Source organism: Salmo trutta, chromosome 22 (assembly GCF_901001165.1).
Source record: "Salmo trutta chromosome 22, fSalTru1.1, whole genome shotgun sequence".
NCBI classification, from domain to species: Eukaryota; Metazoa; Chordata; class Actinopteri; order Salmoniformes; family Salmonidae; genus Salmo; species Salmo trutta.
The window spans coordinates 43516281-43537244 of NC_042978.1; the positions used below are offsets into that span (position 1 = coordinate 43516281).

General features: G+C 44.7%; 1 protein-coding gene across 1 annotated transcript; it reads right to left on the reverse strand.

Moving 5' to 3' along the window:
- Positions 1-3636: 3636 nt before the first annotated feature.
- Positions 3637-18733, reverse strand: LOC115158770 (beta-1,3-galactosyltransferase 2). Its single transcript, XM_029708069.1, has 2 exons — positions 17822-18733; positions 3637-6066 (listed from the first exon to the last, which is right to left on the reverse strand). Exon 2 carries the CDS (start codon positions 5667-5669, stop codon positions 4368-4370), a length of 1302 nt encoding a protein of 433 aa, XP_029563929.1. The 5' UTR covers positions 5670-6066; positions 17822-18733; the 3' UTR covers positions 3637-4367.
- Between the last annotated feature and the right edge of the window lie 2231 nt (positions 18734-20964).

Sequence of the window (20964 nt, forward strand, 5' to 3'; positions counted from 1 at the left end):
ACTGCAGCCTTCATCGTCCACATACAACACCCATTCTGCCAGTCACATTCTGTTAAAGGTCCCCAAAGTACACACATCCCTGGGTCGCTCCTCTTTTCAGTTCGCTGCAGCTAGCAACTGGAATGAGCTGCAACAAACACTCAAACTGGACAGTTTTATCTCAATCTCTTCATTCAAAGACTCAATCATGGACACTCTTACTGACAGTCGTGGCTGCTTTGTGTGATGTGGTGTTGTCTCTACCTTCTTGTCCTTTGTGCTGTTGTCTGTGCCCAATAATGTTTCTACCATGTTTTGTGCTGCTACCATGTTGTGTTGCTACCATGTTGTTGTTATGTTGTGTTGCTACCATGCTGTGTTGTCATGTGTTGCTGCCTTCCTATGTTGTTGTCTTAGGTCTCTCTTTATGTTGTGTTGTCTCTCTTGTTGTGATGTGTGTTTTGTCCTATAATTATATTGTATTTATTTACTTATTTTAATCCCCCGTCCACGCAGGAGGCCTTTTGGTAGGCCGTCATTGCCTCGTTAAATAAATAAAAATGAAAAAACAAATACCTGAAGAGCGTTATGTGCTTATTAAACTGATACAACTGCAGCCTACCAATGTTGTGCACCAGTGAGTACCAGTGTTATAACAGTATTAGATGTTATATCATATACAGTAAATACAATATGTGTCACGTCCTGACCAGTAATAGGGGTTATTTGTGTTGTAGTTTGGTCAGGACGTGACAGAGGGTATTTGTTTTGTGGTTCGGGGTGGTTGGTTGTTTAGAAGGGTGTTTGATTTATTTATTCCGGGTTTTGGGCAATGTTCTTGTTTATGTATTTCTAGGTTTAGTCTAGTCGTTTGTGTTTCTATGTTTAGTTAATTGGGGGGTTGAACCCTCAATTGGAGGCAGGTGTTTTCTCGTTGCCTCTGATTGAGGGTTCTATATAACAGGTATGTGTTTGTGTTGGTAGTTTGTGGGAGATTGTGCTAGGTATAGCCTTAATGCCTTACCGGTCTGTTATTCGTCATTGTGTTTTGTGTACGTGTTTATTTTGGTTTTTTCCTTCTTTGCCACTTCAATAAAAGAAGATGAGTGCACATAACCCTGCTGCGTTTTGGTCGGACAAGGATTTTTCTTTATCATCTGACGAATGTGACAATATGATACGATACCTACAGCTCTTGGATTGGTTTTGTTTTCCACAAAATGCCTGACATCAACTCACCCTTGACTTATCTTATACTCAACAACAGCCCTCAGTTTGCCCCGACATGGCTGAAGAGAAGAGGGTTTGATAGTGTGGTAAAATGGGTTTATCTGAGAGCTGGCAGGTGGATGTCTAGCCGCTCTTCCTGTCCTGCATGGCCCATTCAGGATTTTTGTCACCCTCAAATGAGGTTTATAAATAGATTTTGTCTCGAAGCTGTCCACTCCCCATCGTTGAATACTTGAGGCTTGGTTGGAATCTACCATCTGTTAGAAGAGGTTATTCAGCTCTGTGTCTCAGGATAGACAAGCTCAGGAAATTGACAACAAAAAAAGGACAATTTATTAATAGACCGTTGCTGTCTTCTATAGCATTAAAAACAACAACATGTTGCTGCTTAAAGACGTGGTATACATGTTACATGTAGATCTAGTCAATGAAATAATTACAACATAGGCCTAAGTGACTGAGATGTAGCTGTTGGCCTGTTGATGGGAGAAACACCCCGTTATAATGTCATGAGCTTCTAAAAACTAATGAAACTGTTGTTACTACATTTACTGTGTTTTTGTAGAGAACATACCATGCCCAGGCTTAGTTGCAATTTGTCTTAGTACATTTAGGCCTATCAGGGTGAGGTCTACTACAGCTCTGCCGGGTTAAGGTCAGGATATCTATCTCCTCCTCAAGTGTATTTTAGTTCTCTGGTTTCTGTGGTAGTGCTGAGCTGCGCTGGTAGATTCCAGGCTGAGGCCGTAGCCCCCACTTCATCATGGCCGACATCTCAATCCGTTTCCCCGCTTCACTTTTACCACGTTTACAGCAGCACAGGTTTTCAATACCGATCAGTCACGGCCTCTTTCCTGTTCATTCATCACTAGCTCCTTCCTTCTATTCTTCTCTTTCCCCCGCTCTCCCTCTCCCGCCTCTCCCCCAACCCTTTCTGCCCTTTCTCCCTCCTCCTCTCCATCTCTCTTCCTCCTCCTCTCTTCCTCCCCCTCTCTCCCTCCTCCTCTCCCCCAACCTTTCTGCCCTCTCTCCTTCCTCCTTTCACCCTCTCTCCCTCCTCTCCACCTCTCTTTGTCCTCTTCTCCACCTCTCTCCCTTCTCCTCTCCACCTCTATCCCACCTCCTCTCTCCCTCCTTCTCTCCCCCAACCCCTTCTGCCCTTCCTCCCTCCTCCTCTCCCCTTTTTCTCCTCTCATCCCCCTCTCATCTCTCTGCCCTTTTCTCTTCCCCTCCCCTCTTCTCCCTCTCCCTCTCTGCCGCTCATCATATTTTTCCGGAGGCACCGGATGCTGGTAATCTGGTCTGTGTGATTGCCAAGGCCACGGATGAATGGAAGCAGACCTGGGTCCCAATATCCTCTTGAGCCATGACTTTCATTCTCATTAATTGAGGCTGATGAATACTTTAGGCCAGTTGAGTGTTTAATGAATTGCACAGCGCTGGAATTACATTCTTTCTCAGACGAGGATGGTCTTTCTTGTCTCTTGTGCCGGTTTAAAGGACGGCTGCTATAAATCGGTGCTCAGGCAGTCTGCAGATCACAGGTATCCCACAGGGAAAGATGTTTGTCAGATGTCTTTCTGGTGCCGTACTGCACTTTACAACAGTATATCAGGTGATCAGAAGTCTGGTACTATTAGTACAACTAATTACAAAAATATTTATATTTACAAAATAATATATCTGTTTATTGTTATCCAAATGTGTGTTTTTTGTTTCATTCAGTAAACATTGCCTGATTGATTGCATTTTATCAGCATAGATTTACGGATCAACTAATAAAAGGGGTTTAAAATATAATGTATCATTATTACATTGCTTTGTGAACTTTGACCTTTACTTAGCACCATAAACAAAATTACTCAAAAATGTATGGCTGATTTAAAACCAGACGGACAGATGTGCAATGAAGTCTGACGATTAAAAAGCTCCACTTCGCTATGCATTAATATAAGTAGATTATTGTGTTCGTATGGGAGCTATTCCAAGTCGTCAACCAATTCAACCAGTTATGTGTGCTCTTTTAACTGCTAACCCTGAGCAGTGGAGCATGTAGACATCTAATACATAGCCTAACTATTACATGGTACAGAACATCTCTCAGTCCTGGCCCATCTGGAGTAAACACTATGAGTGAGTCTTCAGTTCTAATAAAATCTAATTGTTATGACTTGGACTTTTTCCTCCTTCTCTCGGGGTGAGAGAATGAGAGAATACAGTATGGCACTCATTTCTTTCTCCCTCATCAGTGTTTTCACACATTCCCTGTTGGATTCGGATCCTGGAGTGTTTTGACTCTGTCAAATGGATGGCGACTACGGAATGGTAAAATAAAGAGTTGCCGTATATTGGTGAATGGAAGAGGCAGCCTTAATTAACTAAGGTGTTAGTTACCCAACATTACAAACAACAAACGCAAAAGAAACCTCAAGAATTGAATACATTTAATTGTTATTTAATTCATTGCACATTTACTGAAGTGCAGACTCCTCATACTTACTAATGTAAAGCTTTAGAAAATACAATCTCAGTCATTTCCGACAGTTCTGATTCTGAGTGCTTTCACCTTGGTTGTAAATACAAATATATGGCATATTGACAGGTAAACCCTTTTAATTCGTATTTGATGATCATTCTGTAAAGTAAACATTGAAAAAAAGGGCAGCATTACATGTCCACATCATAAATATATGCATTATTTTTTTGTAGGTAGTGGTAGTAGGTATTATTAACGTGATAGATTTCTGTCTTTCCCCTTTCCCATCCCATGTAAATACTCTTTATGTCATTAATAGTTGAAAGGTCTTTGATAGAATTGGCCCAAAAGTTAAAGTGAAGTACCTGTTGCATAACAAAACCCCATCAACCACTGGCCTTCTCTCTTTCGCGTTGTGCATGCTTCATATTGCACATAAACACTTCACTGCCCCTTTAAAAAGACTTTTCAACAGGTTTACAATACATAACATTTCTCTCAAATAAAAAAAATAGTTTTAATCGACCGTACACAATACCAAAAACACAGTGCTCTTTCCCAGGTAGTGTATAGTGCTGAGCTCTCTTTACACGCCCTTTGAAGACCCAGCCCTTCCTCTAGTCCACTTCCATCCCACTTCCTCTTCCTGTCCACACCCTTTCCACATGAAGTAGAGGCATCTTCACTGAGGTCTCTCTGCGTGGTACTTCCTGTGTCTATACTTCCCATTCTTCTCCTTGGCCATGTTGATGCAGGCGTTGTGCTTGTTGCTCTGCAGGTGGTTCCAGTATTTCACCAGTTCGTTGGGCTGGAACTGGTGGGAGGTGATGAGGTGGCTGTACTTACAGCTGGAGTAAGACACCCTCCAGTGGTTGAAGAGGAACTCGTTGGGCGGCGGCGTGGGGTCGATGCGGAGCTTGGCCAGGCAGATGCCAACGTAAACGTCCTCCAGGTGCAGCCTCCGTATGCTCAGAGATGCCTGGTAGATCCTCTCCGCCATGTCTCCGGAGAACACGTACCCTGTCCCCGAGCAGAAGATGGGGTACCTCTCACTAGGGTACAGCTCAGGAGGCATGTACCACTTGCTGTCCTTGTTGCGGTTGGGCGCGTAGCCCCTCATCAGATAGCCAGTGAAGTAGCTCTGTCTGGGCGGGAGCTCTGGCTTCAGCAGCTTCTGGATGAGATACTCCGTGTTGACAAACATGTCACTGTCTGTCTTCATGACATAGCGCGCTTGGGGGCAGTGGCTGGCCACCCAGTTAATGCCCATCAGGGTTTTGATGGTGAGGTTGTAGTATGTGTCCTGGTAGTCCTGCTGGATGATGTCATTGTGGACCCGGCTCTCCTCCTCGATGGCGGTCTGGGTGTACGAGTCTGAGCTACGCCCCAAACCCAGCAGGAAGAGTCGGACGAAGCTCAGGCCCATGGCCACGCTCTCGTTGCCCCACGTCTGCCGGATGGCATTCCTGGCGTCTGCCTGGCCTGGCTCTGCAGCGATAAGCAGCACCAGGAACGGGGTTCTGTCTCTGCACTTGAAGGGCTGGTTGAGGATGTAGCGATAGGGCTGGGCATTGAGCCTCCCTCCCACGCCCATTTCCTGCTGTAAACTGTTGTTGGCACTCATTGAGTTCTCCAGTCCCGTCACGCCCATCATGGCGCCTCCACCACCGCCCCCCTCAGCCTGCTGGGAGCTGATGTTGAGATGGGGCTTGGGAGGCACGTAGCCCGTCTCCTTCCACAGGCTCCGCAGACTCAGGCTCTGGTTTGCTTCGGCCCTGGCCGTGCGGAAGCCCCTGACGGTGTAGGCCAGGGGGTTGTCCCGGGGCCCGGTCCGGCCCGGCAGCCAGTCCTGGTGGCTAAAGAAAAGGAAGAGTGTGAAGAGGAGGGCCAGGGACAGGAGGCCCGCCACGTGGGTCCGGAAGAGCGAGCGCTTCACGGTCCAGGTCATCTTGATGGGGCAGTAGTGCCAACGTCTCCACTGCATGGTGAATCGGCAGGCGGAGGGAACAGGGGGCTGCTGCTGCTCTGGATGGCACGGCGGCGGTCACATTCGATCACGTCAAACATGTGTTTGCCAATAGCCAGAGGGTTATCTGAGCTGGCAGACACGTGGGAGTGAACCTCCTGGCAGAGCTAGTACGGGATGTACTGTACAAGGCCTCCTGGCAGAGCTAGCAAGGGGATACTTGAGGCCCCTCGCGGAGCCAGCAGTGGGATGCTTGGGTCCCGTGGCAGAGCTAGGACAGTGCTGAATTTGTGGCCATGGAGGCAGGTCCCAGGCTCTTCACTGACTCTGCAGACACACCCAGGATCATGCTCCAGGTCTGGGCTCCTTCAGATCAGAGATTGGAGTCACCTCCTCAGTGGATCATCTCTCTTATCTGGGAAGAAAGAACAGAGAAGCAGGCTTGGAAAATGTTCAGAATTCTGCCTACTACTGTAGCATTGTGGGGCGTTGAGCCATATGTCAATTGTTTAAGTTGTAGAGATCTGACTATATTCCCATGAGGAAGAGCAAAGCATATTTAAAATCATTCAGCTTTTTTTATTTTTTTATTTCACCTTTATTTATATATAGCTTTGATGTTGTGTTGTATCTTTGCATTTTCCATCTATTCTTAGTGATGGATGATCAAAGTCATTCAGAATGACTTGTCTATTCAAATATAAAACACCTCTGCTGCACTGCATGAGTAATGTACAGTATAATGTTATGGCATTCACCATGGTAACTGCCTTGGTTGTTGTTTATTTCTGTAGATTCCGGAGAGCAACAAAACCTGACACTCCGGAAGTGCTACCCTATATGTCCGCTTACTAACCACCCTGCCTGGGGTAGATTGTTAATGGAAGGTGTGTTAAGACAGAGTGAATAATGTGAGATCTTACGTACACAATAACTATGACGAAAGATACTTGTCAACAACCTATTTTTCTTGACTCAAACTATAACGATAATGTTAAATGTGAGGAGACGAGAATTCCAAGTGAAACTAATTTACATTTAATATGACATGGCGCTCCTTTTCATCTGTTTGGTCCAATCAGAAGCACACAGAATCTCCCACACAGCTCCCAGGCGGTCCCTTCAGTCACTCGTCAGTCTTTTGAACAGATGCGAAGCCAGGAAACTTTACTTTTAGCTAACCTCAACTAGAAACAATGTTTACTCTTTCTCTTACTTTCATGTAGGATATTTTTACTTTGATCACGTAAGAAGATCTATATTCCTACGTGCGCTGTTATTCATTCATCTGTGTTGCCGCTCTTGCACCGCGGTCCGCAAATGTGAGTTGGAGTTGATTTTTTTCCTTTGGGAAAAACTAATGCTATTTGTTAAATATTAGGAGTACAGTAATACTATTTTGCAAAGCTCAAATTCTCTCCTTTTCAAGGAAACCACTGTTATCTACCTGGTTATGATAGGGAGAAAATCAGAGCTGTAAATTGTTTAACCTGTAGCCAAGGATTTATTGCTAATTATGGCTGGCATGGTTACAATCTGCCACAATATCAATGTTGCTAGCTAAGGTATATAAGGGGATAGTAGGCCTAGTTGGACAAGGCTATCTGAATGTGCACATGATGGAAGTTAGAGGTAGCCTAAATATTCATTATTTAATATAAAAAAATGAACTTACTATCATGTGACTAAAATGGCTGACTAAAACAAGACCAAAATTGTCCACGAGTTTTAGGCGACTCATAATAACTAAAACTAACAAAGGATTAAATTACTAAAATGTGACTAAGACTAAAAGGTATTTTAAGACTAAAACTAAATCTAAAATAGATGTCAAGACGACTGCAATGGCCGATAGGGTGTAGATGCTAGTGGGGAAGGCAGACAGAGGGATGAGCGTGTGCTATGTGTGCGTGCGTGTGTGTGTGTGTGTGTGTGTGCGTGCGTGCGTGCGTGCGTGCGTGTGTGTGTGTGTGTGTGTGTGTGTGTGTGTGTGTGTGAGTGTGTGCGTACGTGTGAGTGTGTGCGTATGTGTGAGTGTGTGTGCGTGTGTGTTGTAACTGTTTATGGTACTGCATATGTGTAATAGGGAGTTGTATACAGTACGTGTTACTGTATACGTCTGTGTGCATGTCCGTGTGTGTAGGGTGTGGCTGTGTACTGGCAACCACCTTCTGATAATTTGAGTTGTGTTTTGCTTTACAGTCTCATACCCATAATTAAAATGGCAGTAAAACAGTAATTACTTAATAATGACCAGCTGTTTTCATTCTTTATGAGTCATTTGAACAACCAGTGCCATGTTCCATTCGACATCAATTAGTTCCCTATTATGAGGAATTATTTTTACCAACTACATTGTTATTACGGTACATCATTTCTCAATATTTACCAACTAAACAACAGCTGGACTTTAAAATAAAGCCTAGCTACGTATGTATGAAAACTCTAGACAGCTAGACTGGTGAGGAGGGAAGGTGAAGTATGAAAACTCCAGACAGCTAGACTGGTGAGGAGAGAAGGTGAAGTATGAAAACTCCAGGCAGCTAGACTGGTGAGGAGGGAAGGTGAAGTATGAAAACTCCAGACAGCTAGACTGGTGAGGAGAGAAGGTGAAGTATGAAAACTCTAGACAGCTAGACTGGTGAGGAGGGAAGGTGAAGTATGAAAACTCCAGACAGCTAGACTGGTGAGGAGGGAAGGTGAAGTATGAAAACTCCAGACAGCTAGACTGGTGAGGAGGGAAGGTGAAGTATGAAAACTCCAGCCAGCTAGACTGGTGAGGAGGGAAGGTGAAGTATGAAAACTCCAGGCAGCTAGACTGGTGAGGAGGGAAGGTGAAGTATGAAAACTCCAGACAGCTAGACTGGTGAGGAGGGAAGGTGAAGTATGAAAACTCCAGACAGCTAGACTGGTGAGGAGAGAAGGTGAAGTATGAAAACTCCAGACAGCTAGACTGGTGAGGAGAGAAGGTGAAGTATGAAAACTCCAGACAGCTAGACTGGTGAGGAGAGAAGGTGAAGTATGAAAACTCCAGGCAGCTAGACTGGTGAGGAGGGAAGGTGAAGTATGAAAACTCCAGGCAGCTAGACTGGTGAGGAGAGAAGGTGAAGTATGAAAACTCCAGGCAGCTAGACTGGTGAGGAGGGAAGGTGAAGTATGAAAACTCCAGGCAGCTAGACTGGTGAGGAGGGAAGGTGAAGTATGAAAACTCCAGACAGCTAGACTGGTGAGGAGGGAAGGTGAAGTATGAAAACTCCAGACAGCTAGACTGGTGAGGAGAGAAGGTGAAGTATGAAAACTCCAGACAGCTAGACTGGTGAGGAGAGAAGGTGAAGTATGAAAACTCCAGACAGCTAGACTGGTGAGGAGAGAAGGTGAAGTATGAAAACTCCAGGCAGCTAGACTGGTGAGGAGGGAAGGTGAAGTATGAAAACTCCAGGCAGCTAGACTGGTGAGGAGAGAAGGTGAAGTATGAAAACTCCAGGCAGCTAGACTGGTGAGGAGGGAAGGTGAAGTATGAAAACTCCAGACAGCTAGACTGGTGAGGAGGGAAGGTGAAGTATGAAAACTCCAGACAGCTAGACTGGTGAGGAGGGAAGGTGAAGTATGAAAACTCCAGACAGCTAGACTGGTGAGGAGAGAAGGTGAAGTATGAAAACTCCAGACAGCTAGACTGGTGAGGAGGGAAGGTGAAGTATGAAAACTCCAGACAGCTAGACTGGTGAGGAGGGAAGGTGAAGTATGAAACCTCCAGACAGCTAGACTGGTGAGGAGGGAAGGTGAAGTATGAAAACTCCAGACAGCTAGACTGGTGAGGAGAGAAGGTTAAGTATGAAAACTCCAGGCAGCTAGACTGGTGAGGAGAGAAGGTGAAGTATGAAAACTCCAGACAGCTAGACTGGTGAGGAGGGAAGGTGAATGCAGACATAGGTGGTAGTGGGGCTGACATATCAACAGCCGACCTAACAAGTACCCATTGACTCCACAGACTGTTTCAGAGGCCTAAGAAGCAGGTAAACACTAGCTATAACAAGGCAGTAAAATGATCCATATGTCTGGTATGTAAACTCCTTAGGGCTTGTGGACTGGGGATGATGGAGGTTGAATGGGATGGTAGGATGGTAGGGGGGCCTCTTGCATATCATCAGCCGGGTCTAATGCCAGAGGCGGAAGTATAAATTGCTGGTTTGCACAACATGATGCTGGCTAACACTACTCTGAGCCGCTCTGGTGAGCCTGTGCCATCAGCCCCCCACTGCTCCGCGCCTCGCCAGCCGGGGAGGAGACGCATCTGTCAAAATGAATTTTCAGGGTCCAGCAAGCAGTGCTGCTGGAGCCCCAGTCAGCCGCCGGCAATAACAGCCTTCACCCGCCATTCACCTTCCACCTCCAGCTTATCAATACCTCGCCTGCCTGCCTCTCTGCCTGCCTGGAGAGAGGCCTCCCTGCCAGCTCTCTCTCTCTCTGTGTGTACACACGTATACAGTACACAGACATATATACACACACACACACACACACACACACACACACACACACACACACACACACACACACACACACACACACACACACACACACACACACACACACACACACACAAGCATGCATAAGCATGGGTGCACACACACAGACACACACACACATTCTCCTGCACACACGTACACACTCAAATGTGCTGACAGATACTGGCAGGAGGAGGCATTTCTCTCCATACAATTGTGACACAAACAGCTCCGTTTCTTTCTGTCTTCCATTCGGTTTGTTTATTAGCGGTTGTTGTGTTCCGCCACATCGGGAAAAAATGGTGTGTTATTTTGTGTTATGATGTGTGATGCTGTGTGAGAGAGAGAGACAGCGAGAGACAGAGAGAGAAAACGCCAACCACACTCGTCCCAATTTTAATTTTCTTGGAGTGTTTGCCCATTCATCACGACGACTGGGTGGGATGGGTGCACGCTAACCTTTTCAGCAGAATGTGCTTACCCTGCGCAGGCAATTACAGCAGAATGAGTGGGGGCCATGGCTGGCTTTGCTTTAAAGGTTAACAGACTTTACATCAGAGCAAATCCAACGCTCCAAAGGTTTCTGTTGTCGCCTATACATGGACCTAATTATCAGGAAGCTAATGCAGAGAGCACACACATGCTGGAACTAACACACAAATGCGGGAGTGCACACGCATGCATGCACACACACACACACATATGCGGGAGCGCACACACATGCACGCACACAGACTCTATCAATAGGAGAGGAGATGTTGACTTGTTGTTTGTGGAATGACTACACTGTTGTCTAATCCAGTGACAATTTCACAACGGCGGATCAGGCACCAGGCAGGCATCCCTTTGAGTGTCATCCCAGTCATTCTGCTGAATGTGCCACTCCATTCATTTAATTTATTTCCTTGCCTCCCATCACAGTCACTTCCACACTAGCCAATTAGTTACAGCGTTGCTAATTGAGGCCCCAGTTGTTCCACTGCGGTCAATAATCTCAAAGGCTGCATGAAAATATTAGAATCCAGCTAGTGACCGACGCACCTCAAATCTCACCTAGCCTAATGCTAATGCTAGCCACCATTTAATGGTGATATGGAATGAAGTACCAAAGCCTAGATGTCCAAATATTCTATATTTAGTTTTTATTTTCTTGGACAGCCAAACCGAGATCAAAGATTAACATTGTACACAAGTCTTCCAACGTATCAAAGTTCATAGTGCAATATGTTGACGGTGACTTATTATCAGCAATCATGCCCCTGAGGACTGGAGTTGGCCATCCCTGATGTATATACTGTATATACATAGCTCATCCTAATTTACATACTACTGAACATACCATTTTCTGTCCAAATGATATACTGTCTAAACACACCACGTATTTATATTGTGGATTCTGACACATGTTCACTGTAATGTATCTACTGTGGGTTGTTATTTCCTGATTTCTTGCCGTGATAATTTTATGTGTGTATTTGCAAAACATTCTACTGTACTGTTGGAGCTAGTAACACAAGACATTCTACTGTACTGTTGGAGTTAGTAACACAAGACATTCTACTGTACTGTTGGAGCTAGTAACACAAGACATTCTACTGTACTGTTGGAGCTAGTAACACAAGACATTCTACTGTACTGTTGGAGCTAGTAACACAAGACATTCTACTGTACTGTTGGAGCTAGTAACACAAGACATTCTACTGTACTGTTGGAGCTAGTAACACAAGACATTCTACTGTACTGTTGGAGCTAGTAACACAAGACATTCTACTGTACTGTTGGAGCTAGTAACACAAGACATTCTACTGTACTGTTGGAGCTAGTAACACAAGGCATTCTACTGTACTGTTGGAGCTAGTAACACAAGACATTCTACTGTACTGTTGGAGCTAGTAACACAAGACATTCTACTGCTCTGTTGGAGCTAGTAACACAAGACATTCTACTGCACTGTTGGAGCTAGTAACACAAGACATTCTACTGTACTGTTGGAGCTAGTAACACAAGACATTCTACTGTACTGTTGGAGCTAGTAACACAAGACATTCTACTGTACTGTTGGAGCTAGTAACACAAGACATTCTACTGTACTGTTGGAGATAGTAACACAAGACATTCTACTGCCCTGTTGGAGCTAGTAACACAAGACATTCTACTGTACTGTTGGAGCTAGTAACACAAGACATTCTACTGTACTGTTGGAGCTAGTAACACAAGACATTCTACTGCCCTGTTGGAGCTAGTAACACAATACATTCTACTGTACTGTTGGAGCTAGTAACACAAGACATTCTACTGCCCTGTTGGAGCTAGTAACACAAGACATTCTACTGCCCTGTTGGAGCTAGTAACACAAGACATGCTACTGTAATGTTGGAGCTAGTAACACAAGACATTCTACTGCCCTGTTGGAGCTAGTAACACAAGACATTCTACTGTACTGTTGGAGCTAGTAACACAAGACATTCTACTGTACTGTTGGAGCTAGTAACACAAGACATTCTACTGCCCTGTTGGAGCTAGTATCACAAGACATTCTACTGTACTGTTGGAGCTAGTAACACAAGACATTCTACTGTACTGTTGGAGCTAGTAACACAAGACATTCTACTGTACTGTTGGAGCTAGTAACACAAGACATTCTACTGTACTGTTGGAGCTAGTAACACAAGACATTCTACTGTACTGTTGGAGCTAGTAACACAAGGCCTTCTACTGTACTGTTGGAGCTAGTAACACAAGACATTCTACTGTACTGTTGGAGCTAGTAACACAAGACATTCTACTGTACTGTTGGAGCTAGTAACACAAGACATTCTACTGTACTGTTGGAGCTAGTAACACAAGACATTCTACTCTACTGTTGGAGCTAGTAACACAAGACATTCTACTGTACTGTTGGAGCTAGTAACACAATACATTCTACTGCCCTGTTGGAGCTAGTAACACAAGACATTCTACTGTACTGTTGGAGCTAGTAACACAAGACATTCTACTGTACTGTTGGAGCTAGTAACACAAGACATTCTACTGTACTGTTGGAGCTAGTAACACAAGACATTCTACTGTACTGTTGGAGTTAGTAACACAAGACATTCTACTGTACTGTTGGAGCTAGTAACACAAGACATTCTACTGTACTGTTGGAGCTAGTAACACAAGACATTCTACTGCACTGTTGGAGCTGGTAACAAGACATTCTACTGTACTGTTGGAGCTAGTAACACAAGGCATTCTACTGCCCTGTTGGAGCTAGTAACACAAGGCATTCTACTGCCCTGTTGGAGCTAGTAACACAAGACATTCTACTGCACTGTTGGAGCTGGTAACACAAGACATTCTACTGTACTGTTGGAGCTAGTAACACAAGACATTCTACTGTACTGTTGGAGCTAGTAACACAAGACATTCTACTGTACTGTTGGAGCTAGTAACACAAGGCATTCTACTGCCCTGTTGGAGCTAGTAACACAAGGCATTCTACTGCCCTGTAGGAGCTAGTAACACAAGACATTCTACTGCACTGTTGGAGCTAGTAACACAATACATTCTACTGCCCTGTTGGAGCTAGTAACACAAGACATTCTACTGTACTGTTGGAGCTAGTAACACAAGACATTCTACTGTACTGTTGGAGCTAGTAACACAAGGCATTCTACTGTACTGTTGGAGCTAGTAACACAAGACATTCTACTCCCCTGTTGGAGCTAGTAACACAAGACATTCTACTGCCCTGTTGGAGCTAGTAACACAAGACATTCTACTGTACTGTTGGAGCTAGTAACACAAGACATTCTACTGCACTGTTTGAGCTAGTAACACAATACATTCTACTGTACTGTTGGAGCTAGTAACACAAGACATTCTACTGTACTGTTAGAGCTAGTAACACAAGACATTCTACTGTACTGTTGGAGCTAGTAACACAAGACATTCTACTGTACTGTTGGAGCTAGTAACACAAGACATTCTACTGCACTGTTGGAGCTAGTAACACAAGACATTCTACTGTACTGTTGGAGCTAGTAACACAAGACATTATACTGTACTGTTGGAGTTAGTAACACAAGCAATTCACTGCACCTGCTATAACACTTGCAAATCTGTATACGTGACCAATAAACTTTGATTTGATAACTGCAAGCCTCGACAGAGTATCGATCGCTCTTTGTTTCATAGTTGTCATTGGCACTCTGTCAAAGGCCTTCTGATATTTAATAGGGAGCTGCGTGCTGTTTGTATATAGAGGCCAAAACAAAGATGTTGGCAAAACAAAGGTCTCTGGACGTTAATGTTTTATTTGACTGTATACCAGACAGATACTGCTGGCATCCGCCCAGCTGATCATTCAACTAGACTGGGATTTGTTTTTAAGACACAAATTCTACTATTCGCAGGTACATAGACCATTACTGGGATATGTGTTTTGATGAAGCGTTCTCACAAATCTGCAATATGTGTACAAGTTACGGCCTAGATTAAATCAGATCAGAAGTTAACCGACGATAGCCGACACCCGCATTGCTGATGTCTGGGCGGTGTTGGAGCTGTCAAATCCTGTGGGCTCCCGAGTGGCGTAGCGGTCTAACGCACTGCATCTCAGTGCAAGAGGCGTCACTACAGTCCCTGGTGTGAATCCAGGCTGTATCACATCAGGCCGTGATTGGGAGTCCCATAGGGCAGCGCACAATTGGCCCAGCGACGTCCGCGTTTGTCCGGGGTAGGCCATCATTGTAAATAAGAATTTGTTTTCAACTGACTTGCCAAGTTAAATAAAAAATTAAAATAAAATGCAAAAGATCTAATAGATTCCTTTCAAAATCCGACATATTATGGATAAACGTCTATTTTTGATGCATTAATTCAGCATGGTTACAGGGTTAAAGGTTAACAGTTTAGGTACTCATTCTGAGTGGTTAAGGTTAGGACTTTGGTTCGCCCAGTGCTGGCCAATCATTGTTCTTTTATTTTTATATCTACGTTCTCAGGACCTTTTCAAACGTCTGGAATTCAAAGTCTATTTCTAGTGATCAGGCTGGTCAAATCGGATTACATCTCTCATTCCAGTGTTCCAACTTGTAAACAAGGCTGCATGGAATTTCTGTTCATGCGACTCCGTGCAGCCAATCGCAATGTTCACTTTAGGTATAATGCCAGGAGCCTCTTTTGGATTTGACAGCTCTAACACAGTTCCACCTCCGACACCACCAAAACAACTGCTATGCGGATGTCGGCTAAAGCGGATCTGATTTAATAGAACCCTAAGACTGTAGCACAATGCATGGCTGCATTCCCCAATTGTTACATCCAGACTCATTCAGAGTCAGTCTGAGGCCAAAGCATTGAGCAGTTAGCACAGCTAACACAGTTTACACTAAACTTTAACACACGCTTTGTTCCTAAGAATAGCTTTAATGGTCTTTCCATCCGGTGCTGGCTTCTAACAGAAATAACTAAACTACCATCTAAAGTCTTCATCTCCCTTCCTGTGTGTGTGTGTGTGTGTGTGTGTGTGTGTGTGTGTGTGTGTGTGTGTGTGTGTGTGTGTGTGTGTGTGTGTGTGTGTGTGTGTGTGTGTGTGTGTGTGTGTGTGTGTGTGTGTGTGTGTGTGGCTGCTCCAGAACGGGTCTAAAGGAATTAGTGAAATCTCATGCTGTACCCTCAGACTCCTTCGCTCTCACATATAAAGGCTTTGATTTTAATCTGTTGTCATGGTTATAAATAACTTAGCGGCTTGTTATTACCATCATCCTTTTAGAGCGGAACAACCTTTACAGCCATGTTCAAGTATTGTAAGCCTATTGTAAGCACTGGGCACAGACGTCAATTTAACATCTATTCCACGTCATTTCATTGAAATGACGTGGAAATAATGCTGATTCAACCAGTGTGTGTCCAGTGGGGTGTATTTGAGTCTGATTGAATTTACTCAGCTTCCTTTGTAGTTTTCCATTCTGTCCTCTGTCAGTTGAGTTCTCAGGTTCCTGTTAAGATATTCCATTTTTTTTAAACATAAGGAATGTCCTGGGAATTGCAGGCTATGCTTCCTTCAGAGTGAGTATTCTTTTAATATGAGGTGCTGGTAAAAGGACACCTTCACTCTCTTTCACCACTCAATGGACCTGGAGGATCCGGTCAAGACCTCTCTCTCTCTCTCTCTCTGGACAAACAGGGTTGTGAATGGGTTAATGTTACTGTATAGACAGGGTTGTGAATGGGTTAATGTTACTGGACAGACAGGGTTGTGAATGGGTTAATGTTACTGTATAGACAGGGTTGTGAATGGGTTAATGTTACTGGATAGACAGGGTTGTGAATGGGTTAATGTTACTGTATAGACAGGGTTGTGAATGGGTTAATGTTACTGTATAGACAGGGTTGTGAATGGGTTAAGGTTACTGGATAGACAGGGTTGTGAATGGGTTAATGTTACTGTATAGACAGGGTTGTGAATGGGTTAATGTTACTGGATAGACAGGGTTGTGAATGGGTTAATGTTACTGTATAGACAGGGTTGTGAATGGGTTAATGTTACTGGATAGACAGGGTGTTTCTACACTTCATGGCCGAGGCGCTGGTCAAATCTAGGCCAGGCCACCCGAGCCTCCCTGCACACAAACCCTTATCTAATGTACTCATCACCATATCGGATGCCTGCTTATCAAATCATATTCAGCCGTAGCAACTCAGAGGGATTTTGTGATTCTGTATTAGTAGTTGTGAATTATACAGCAAACCCTCAGAATGGGTGACGCTTGGTAAGAATTGTGCGAATAAAAGAGAATACGTGATTTGAGTTGGACTGCATGGTGGGCAATGGTATGCAGGTGAAGCTGCTGTGTTGAGCTGTGTGTGTGTCTCATCAGTTAAACTGCTGTGTTGGGGCTGTGTGTGTGTCTCATCAGTTACACTGCTGTGTTGGGGCTGTGTGTGTGTCTCATCAGTTAAACTGCTGTGTTGGGGCTGTGTGTGTGTGTCATCAGTTACACTGCTGTGTTGGGGCTGTGTGTGTGTCTCATCAGTTACACTGCTGTGTTGGGCTGTGTGTGTGTCTCATCAGTTAAACTGCTGTGTTGAGCTGTGTGTGTGACTCATCAGTTAAACTGCTGTGTTGGGGCTGTGTGTGTGTCTTATCAGTTAAACTGCTGTGTTGGGGCTGTGTGTGTGTCTCATCAGTTAAACTGCTGTGTTGGGGCTGTGTGTGTGTGTGTGTCTTTTTCATGATGTGCTTTAAAAAGAGATCCTATCAAAGTTTCATAGTCCAGGGGCCACCCCATGAAGAGCCAAACCCCATGCATTTTAAATATCCACCTCAGCAATTAGCTTTCCCGATGCATCTGAGCTGGTGTGCCAACTTCCCAGTCAGTGGGATGGACATGATGCATGGGGTTAGAGACAGTGTTAATTGAATTGGATCAATGAGATCTGCCCGACGTGCCAGCATCAATCATTGGATCAGCCAGGTAATGTTTTTGAGAGGTCTGGAAACAACAGAGCTGTAAGCCTGGCTATGCTGAGGGAAGAGGATGGATAGATGGATGTGAGAGATAGAGAGGAGGATGGATAGATGGATGTGAGAGAGAGAGGGGGAGATGATGGAAAGAGAAGACTGGATTGGGGGAGGTTAAGTGCCAGAGCTGATGAAACATGTAGTACTGTACATACCTCCTCCTGCAGCTGGCAGACGGACTGTGTGGTTGCTGGTGCCGTCTGTCGGCACACTCGGTACGCCATCACTGTTCCTCTTCTCTGGAATCTGGGGTAATGTACTCTTCCACCCTGTCTGCCTAATGGATTATTGTTGGCGTAACATCCGTCCATCTGTCACAGTGCATTCCAGAGTCTCCGTCATCTCCTCTCCTCCTCTGCGTCACCAAGCCTTTCGGTTTAGGGCTCTTTCTCTCCTCTCTTCCTCCTCCCCTTTCCTCTTCTTGATCCTTGGTCTCAGTTATGCACTACAGCCCCCCTCTCTTTTTTCCTATCTCTCCAATGGTCTCTCTCTCTCCCTCTCTCTGTCTCTCTTCCTCTCCCCACTTCCCTTTTGCAATGTGTCCGAAAATAAAACGGAAGCCTTCACCTTGCCTTGTGTTTTCTGTTCTCTGCTCCGGTGTGCATGTCTTCTTCTCAGGCTGCTCCGCTAAAAGAAAGCAGTAAGAGACGGCAGAGCTGTGTTGATAGTGCTGTGGCTAGTCCCGCATGTTGCTAGGCAGTCTGATGGAGAGAGACAGAGAGGGAGGGAGCACTCAGGGTTTCTGAAAATGGCTGCAGAAGAACATGATCCTGAGTCTCGAGGAAGAAAACACTCCTCCCTCTCTCTTCCTTTCACTTTCTCTCTCCCTCTCTCTGTCCAGCTCCTGTCCTCTCCTCTCGGCTGGGCTTCGTTGTTTTGCAGCAGGAGGAGAATCAGCCGCTGTAGTGTGAAGGCTCAGGCAGAGGAAGGGGGGGGGCATCCCACGTGACCCACTTAGAATTCACTCCCCCCTTCTCTCCGTCCTCCCCTTACCAACCCATCCCCCTTTCTCTGACAGAAAAAAAGGGATTGAACTGTGTGGGCTTGGTGGATGGAGAGAGTGAGAAAGAGAGCTAGAGAGAAGGGCCAGTGGTTTCTGGTTTTATGATTACAGATGTGGTGTTCAGCGTTGTGCAACCTTTGAGGATCTTTTAAAATATGAAAGAAAAACAGGAACAGGGTAAAATCTGTACGCTGTGTTAATTATTAGTCAATGAATAATGAACTCTTTGTTTGGTTTGTTTGTGATATTTCCATATATCCGTATGCTTCAGATGACACAGACCTAAAGGATTCAGAAAGTTCCATATGCTTATGCATAGTACGTGAGGCTAGAATCATCAGGCTAAAATCATCAGGCTAGAATCATCAGGCTAAAATCATCAGGCTAAAATCATCAGGCTAGAATCATCAGGCTAGAATCATGAGGCTAGAATCATCAGGCTAGAATCATCAGGCTAGAATCATCAGGCTAAAATCATCAGGCTAGAATCATCAGGCTAGAATCATCAGGCTAGAATCATCAAGCTAGAATCATCAGGCTAGAATCATCAAGCTAGAATCATGAGGCTAGAATCATCAGGCTAGAATCATCAAGCTAGAATCATGAGGCTAGAATCATGAGGCTAGAATCATCAGGCTAGAATCATCAGGCTAGAATCATCAGGCTAGAATCATGAGTCTAGAATAATCAGGCTAGAATCATCAGGTTAGAATCATGAGGCTAGAATCATCATGCTAGAATGCTGGAATACAAAGGGAGTTCCTGTACTGTGAGATGGACTGTTGTTCTGAGAAAGGGAGTTTCTGTACTGTGTGATGGACTGTTGTTCTGAGAAACTGAGTTCCTGTGCTGTGTGATGGACTGTTGTTCTGAGAAACTGAGTTCCTGTGCTGTGTGATGGACTGTTGTTCTGAGAAACTGAGTTCCTGTGCTGTGTGATGGACTGTTGTTCTGAGAAACTGAGTTCCTGTGCTGTGTGATGGACTGTTGTTCTGAGAAACTGAGTTCCTGTACTGTGTGATGGACTGTTGTTCTGAGAAAGGGAGTTCCTGTACTGTGAGATGGACTGTTGTTCTGAGAAAGGGAGTTCCTGTACTGTGTGATGGACTGTTGTTCTGAGAAAGGGAGTTCCTGTACTTTGTGATGGACTGTTGTTCTGAGAAAGGGAGTTCCTGTACTGTGTGATGGACTGTTTCTCTGCTATCATCACCTTTGTCTCTCTGTCTTTTCTTTTCTTTGTCACCTCTCTTCTCCTCTTTCTCTTTACTCCATCAAACACCCCTGAACCCAGACAGACAGACAGACAGACAGACAGACAGACAGACAGACAGACAGACAGACAGACAGACAGACAGACAGACAGACAGACAGACAGACAGACAGACAGACAGACAGACAGACCATACCAACTTCCTGCAGCGCCTCAATGAAGCACAACCAATCTTATTAACACTGCTGTTCATGAATAAGTAAAAATCGAACACATCTTTGTTTCCTCACACATATTTTACAACTTGACAACCTAGTGAACCGTCGTTGTCTGATTCTTCACGTACAGTAACTCTGTGGTGCAGTAAAGTAGCCTACTAGTCTACAGGAGAGCGGTGTGATGCAGATGGGATCCTCTCCATGTAAAGTGAGTGAGCCACCAGGAGCAGGTTTCTGCGGTGCCACTGGGCCAAAGGAACACTGGAAATATTGTAAAGTATCTCTGCGGCATGGTGGAGGGACTCAATTATTAATAGGAGGCCTCTGGTTGACAGCACTACTTTGGAGATCATTAACTGCAGGTTGACGTTTATTGTCATGCATCTTGTCCTGGAGGGAGAATTAACTGATTTCCATTAGATGGCCCAGCTGCAAAGTTAAAATTGGCTCTGTTGTCAAAAGTCATGAAAACAAAAATAAGCTTTTTAAGGTTAGGGCCAGGCATTAGGGTTACCAGTGTGGTTAAGGTTAAGGTTATGTTGTATGACTTTGTGGCTGTGCCAGCTAGTGACCGCTCTGCAGAGCTGCCTCCAGAACAACATTCATGACAAAAAACACTAACCTGCCCAGTAGCCCTGCTACCTGGCCAGGGAGAGGGTATTTATCAGAAGAAAGCAATGCTGTGTGGGTGATTGATTGCCCCTTAGCTGCTAGGTTACAGGCAGTGCCTCGGTGCATTAATATCATGTGGCATCTATTAGATAGGTGACTTCCTGGACGCGTCTGGCTTGGCTGGCCAATGGAAACAGCTAGCTTATCAACATTTTAAATTGTCATCATTAACTGTCTGCACTCGGGCATTATACT

Excerpts from the sequence above, each read along its gene's own strand:
- LOC115158770 (XM_029708069.1), bottom strand. The coding sequence starts at position 5,669 with ATGCAGTGGAGACGTTGGCACTACTGCCCCATCAAGATGACCTGGACC.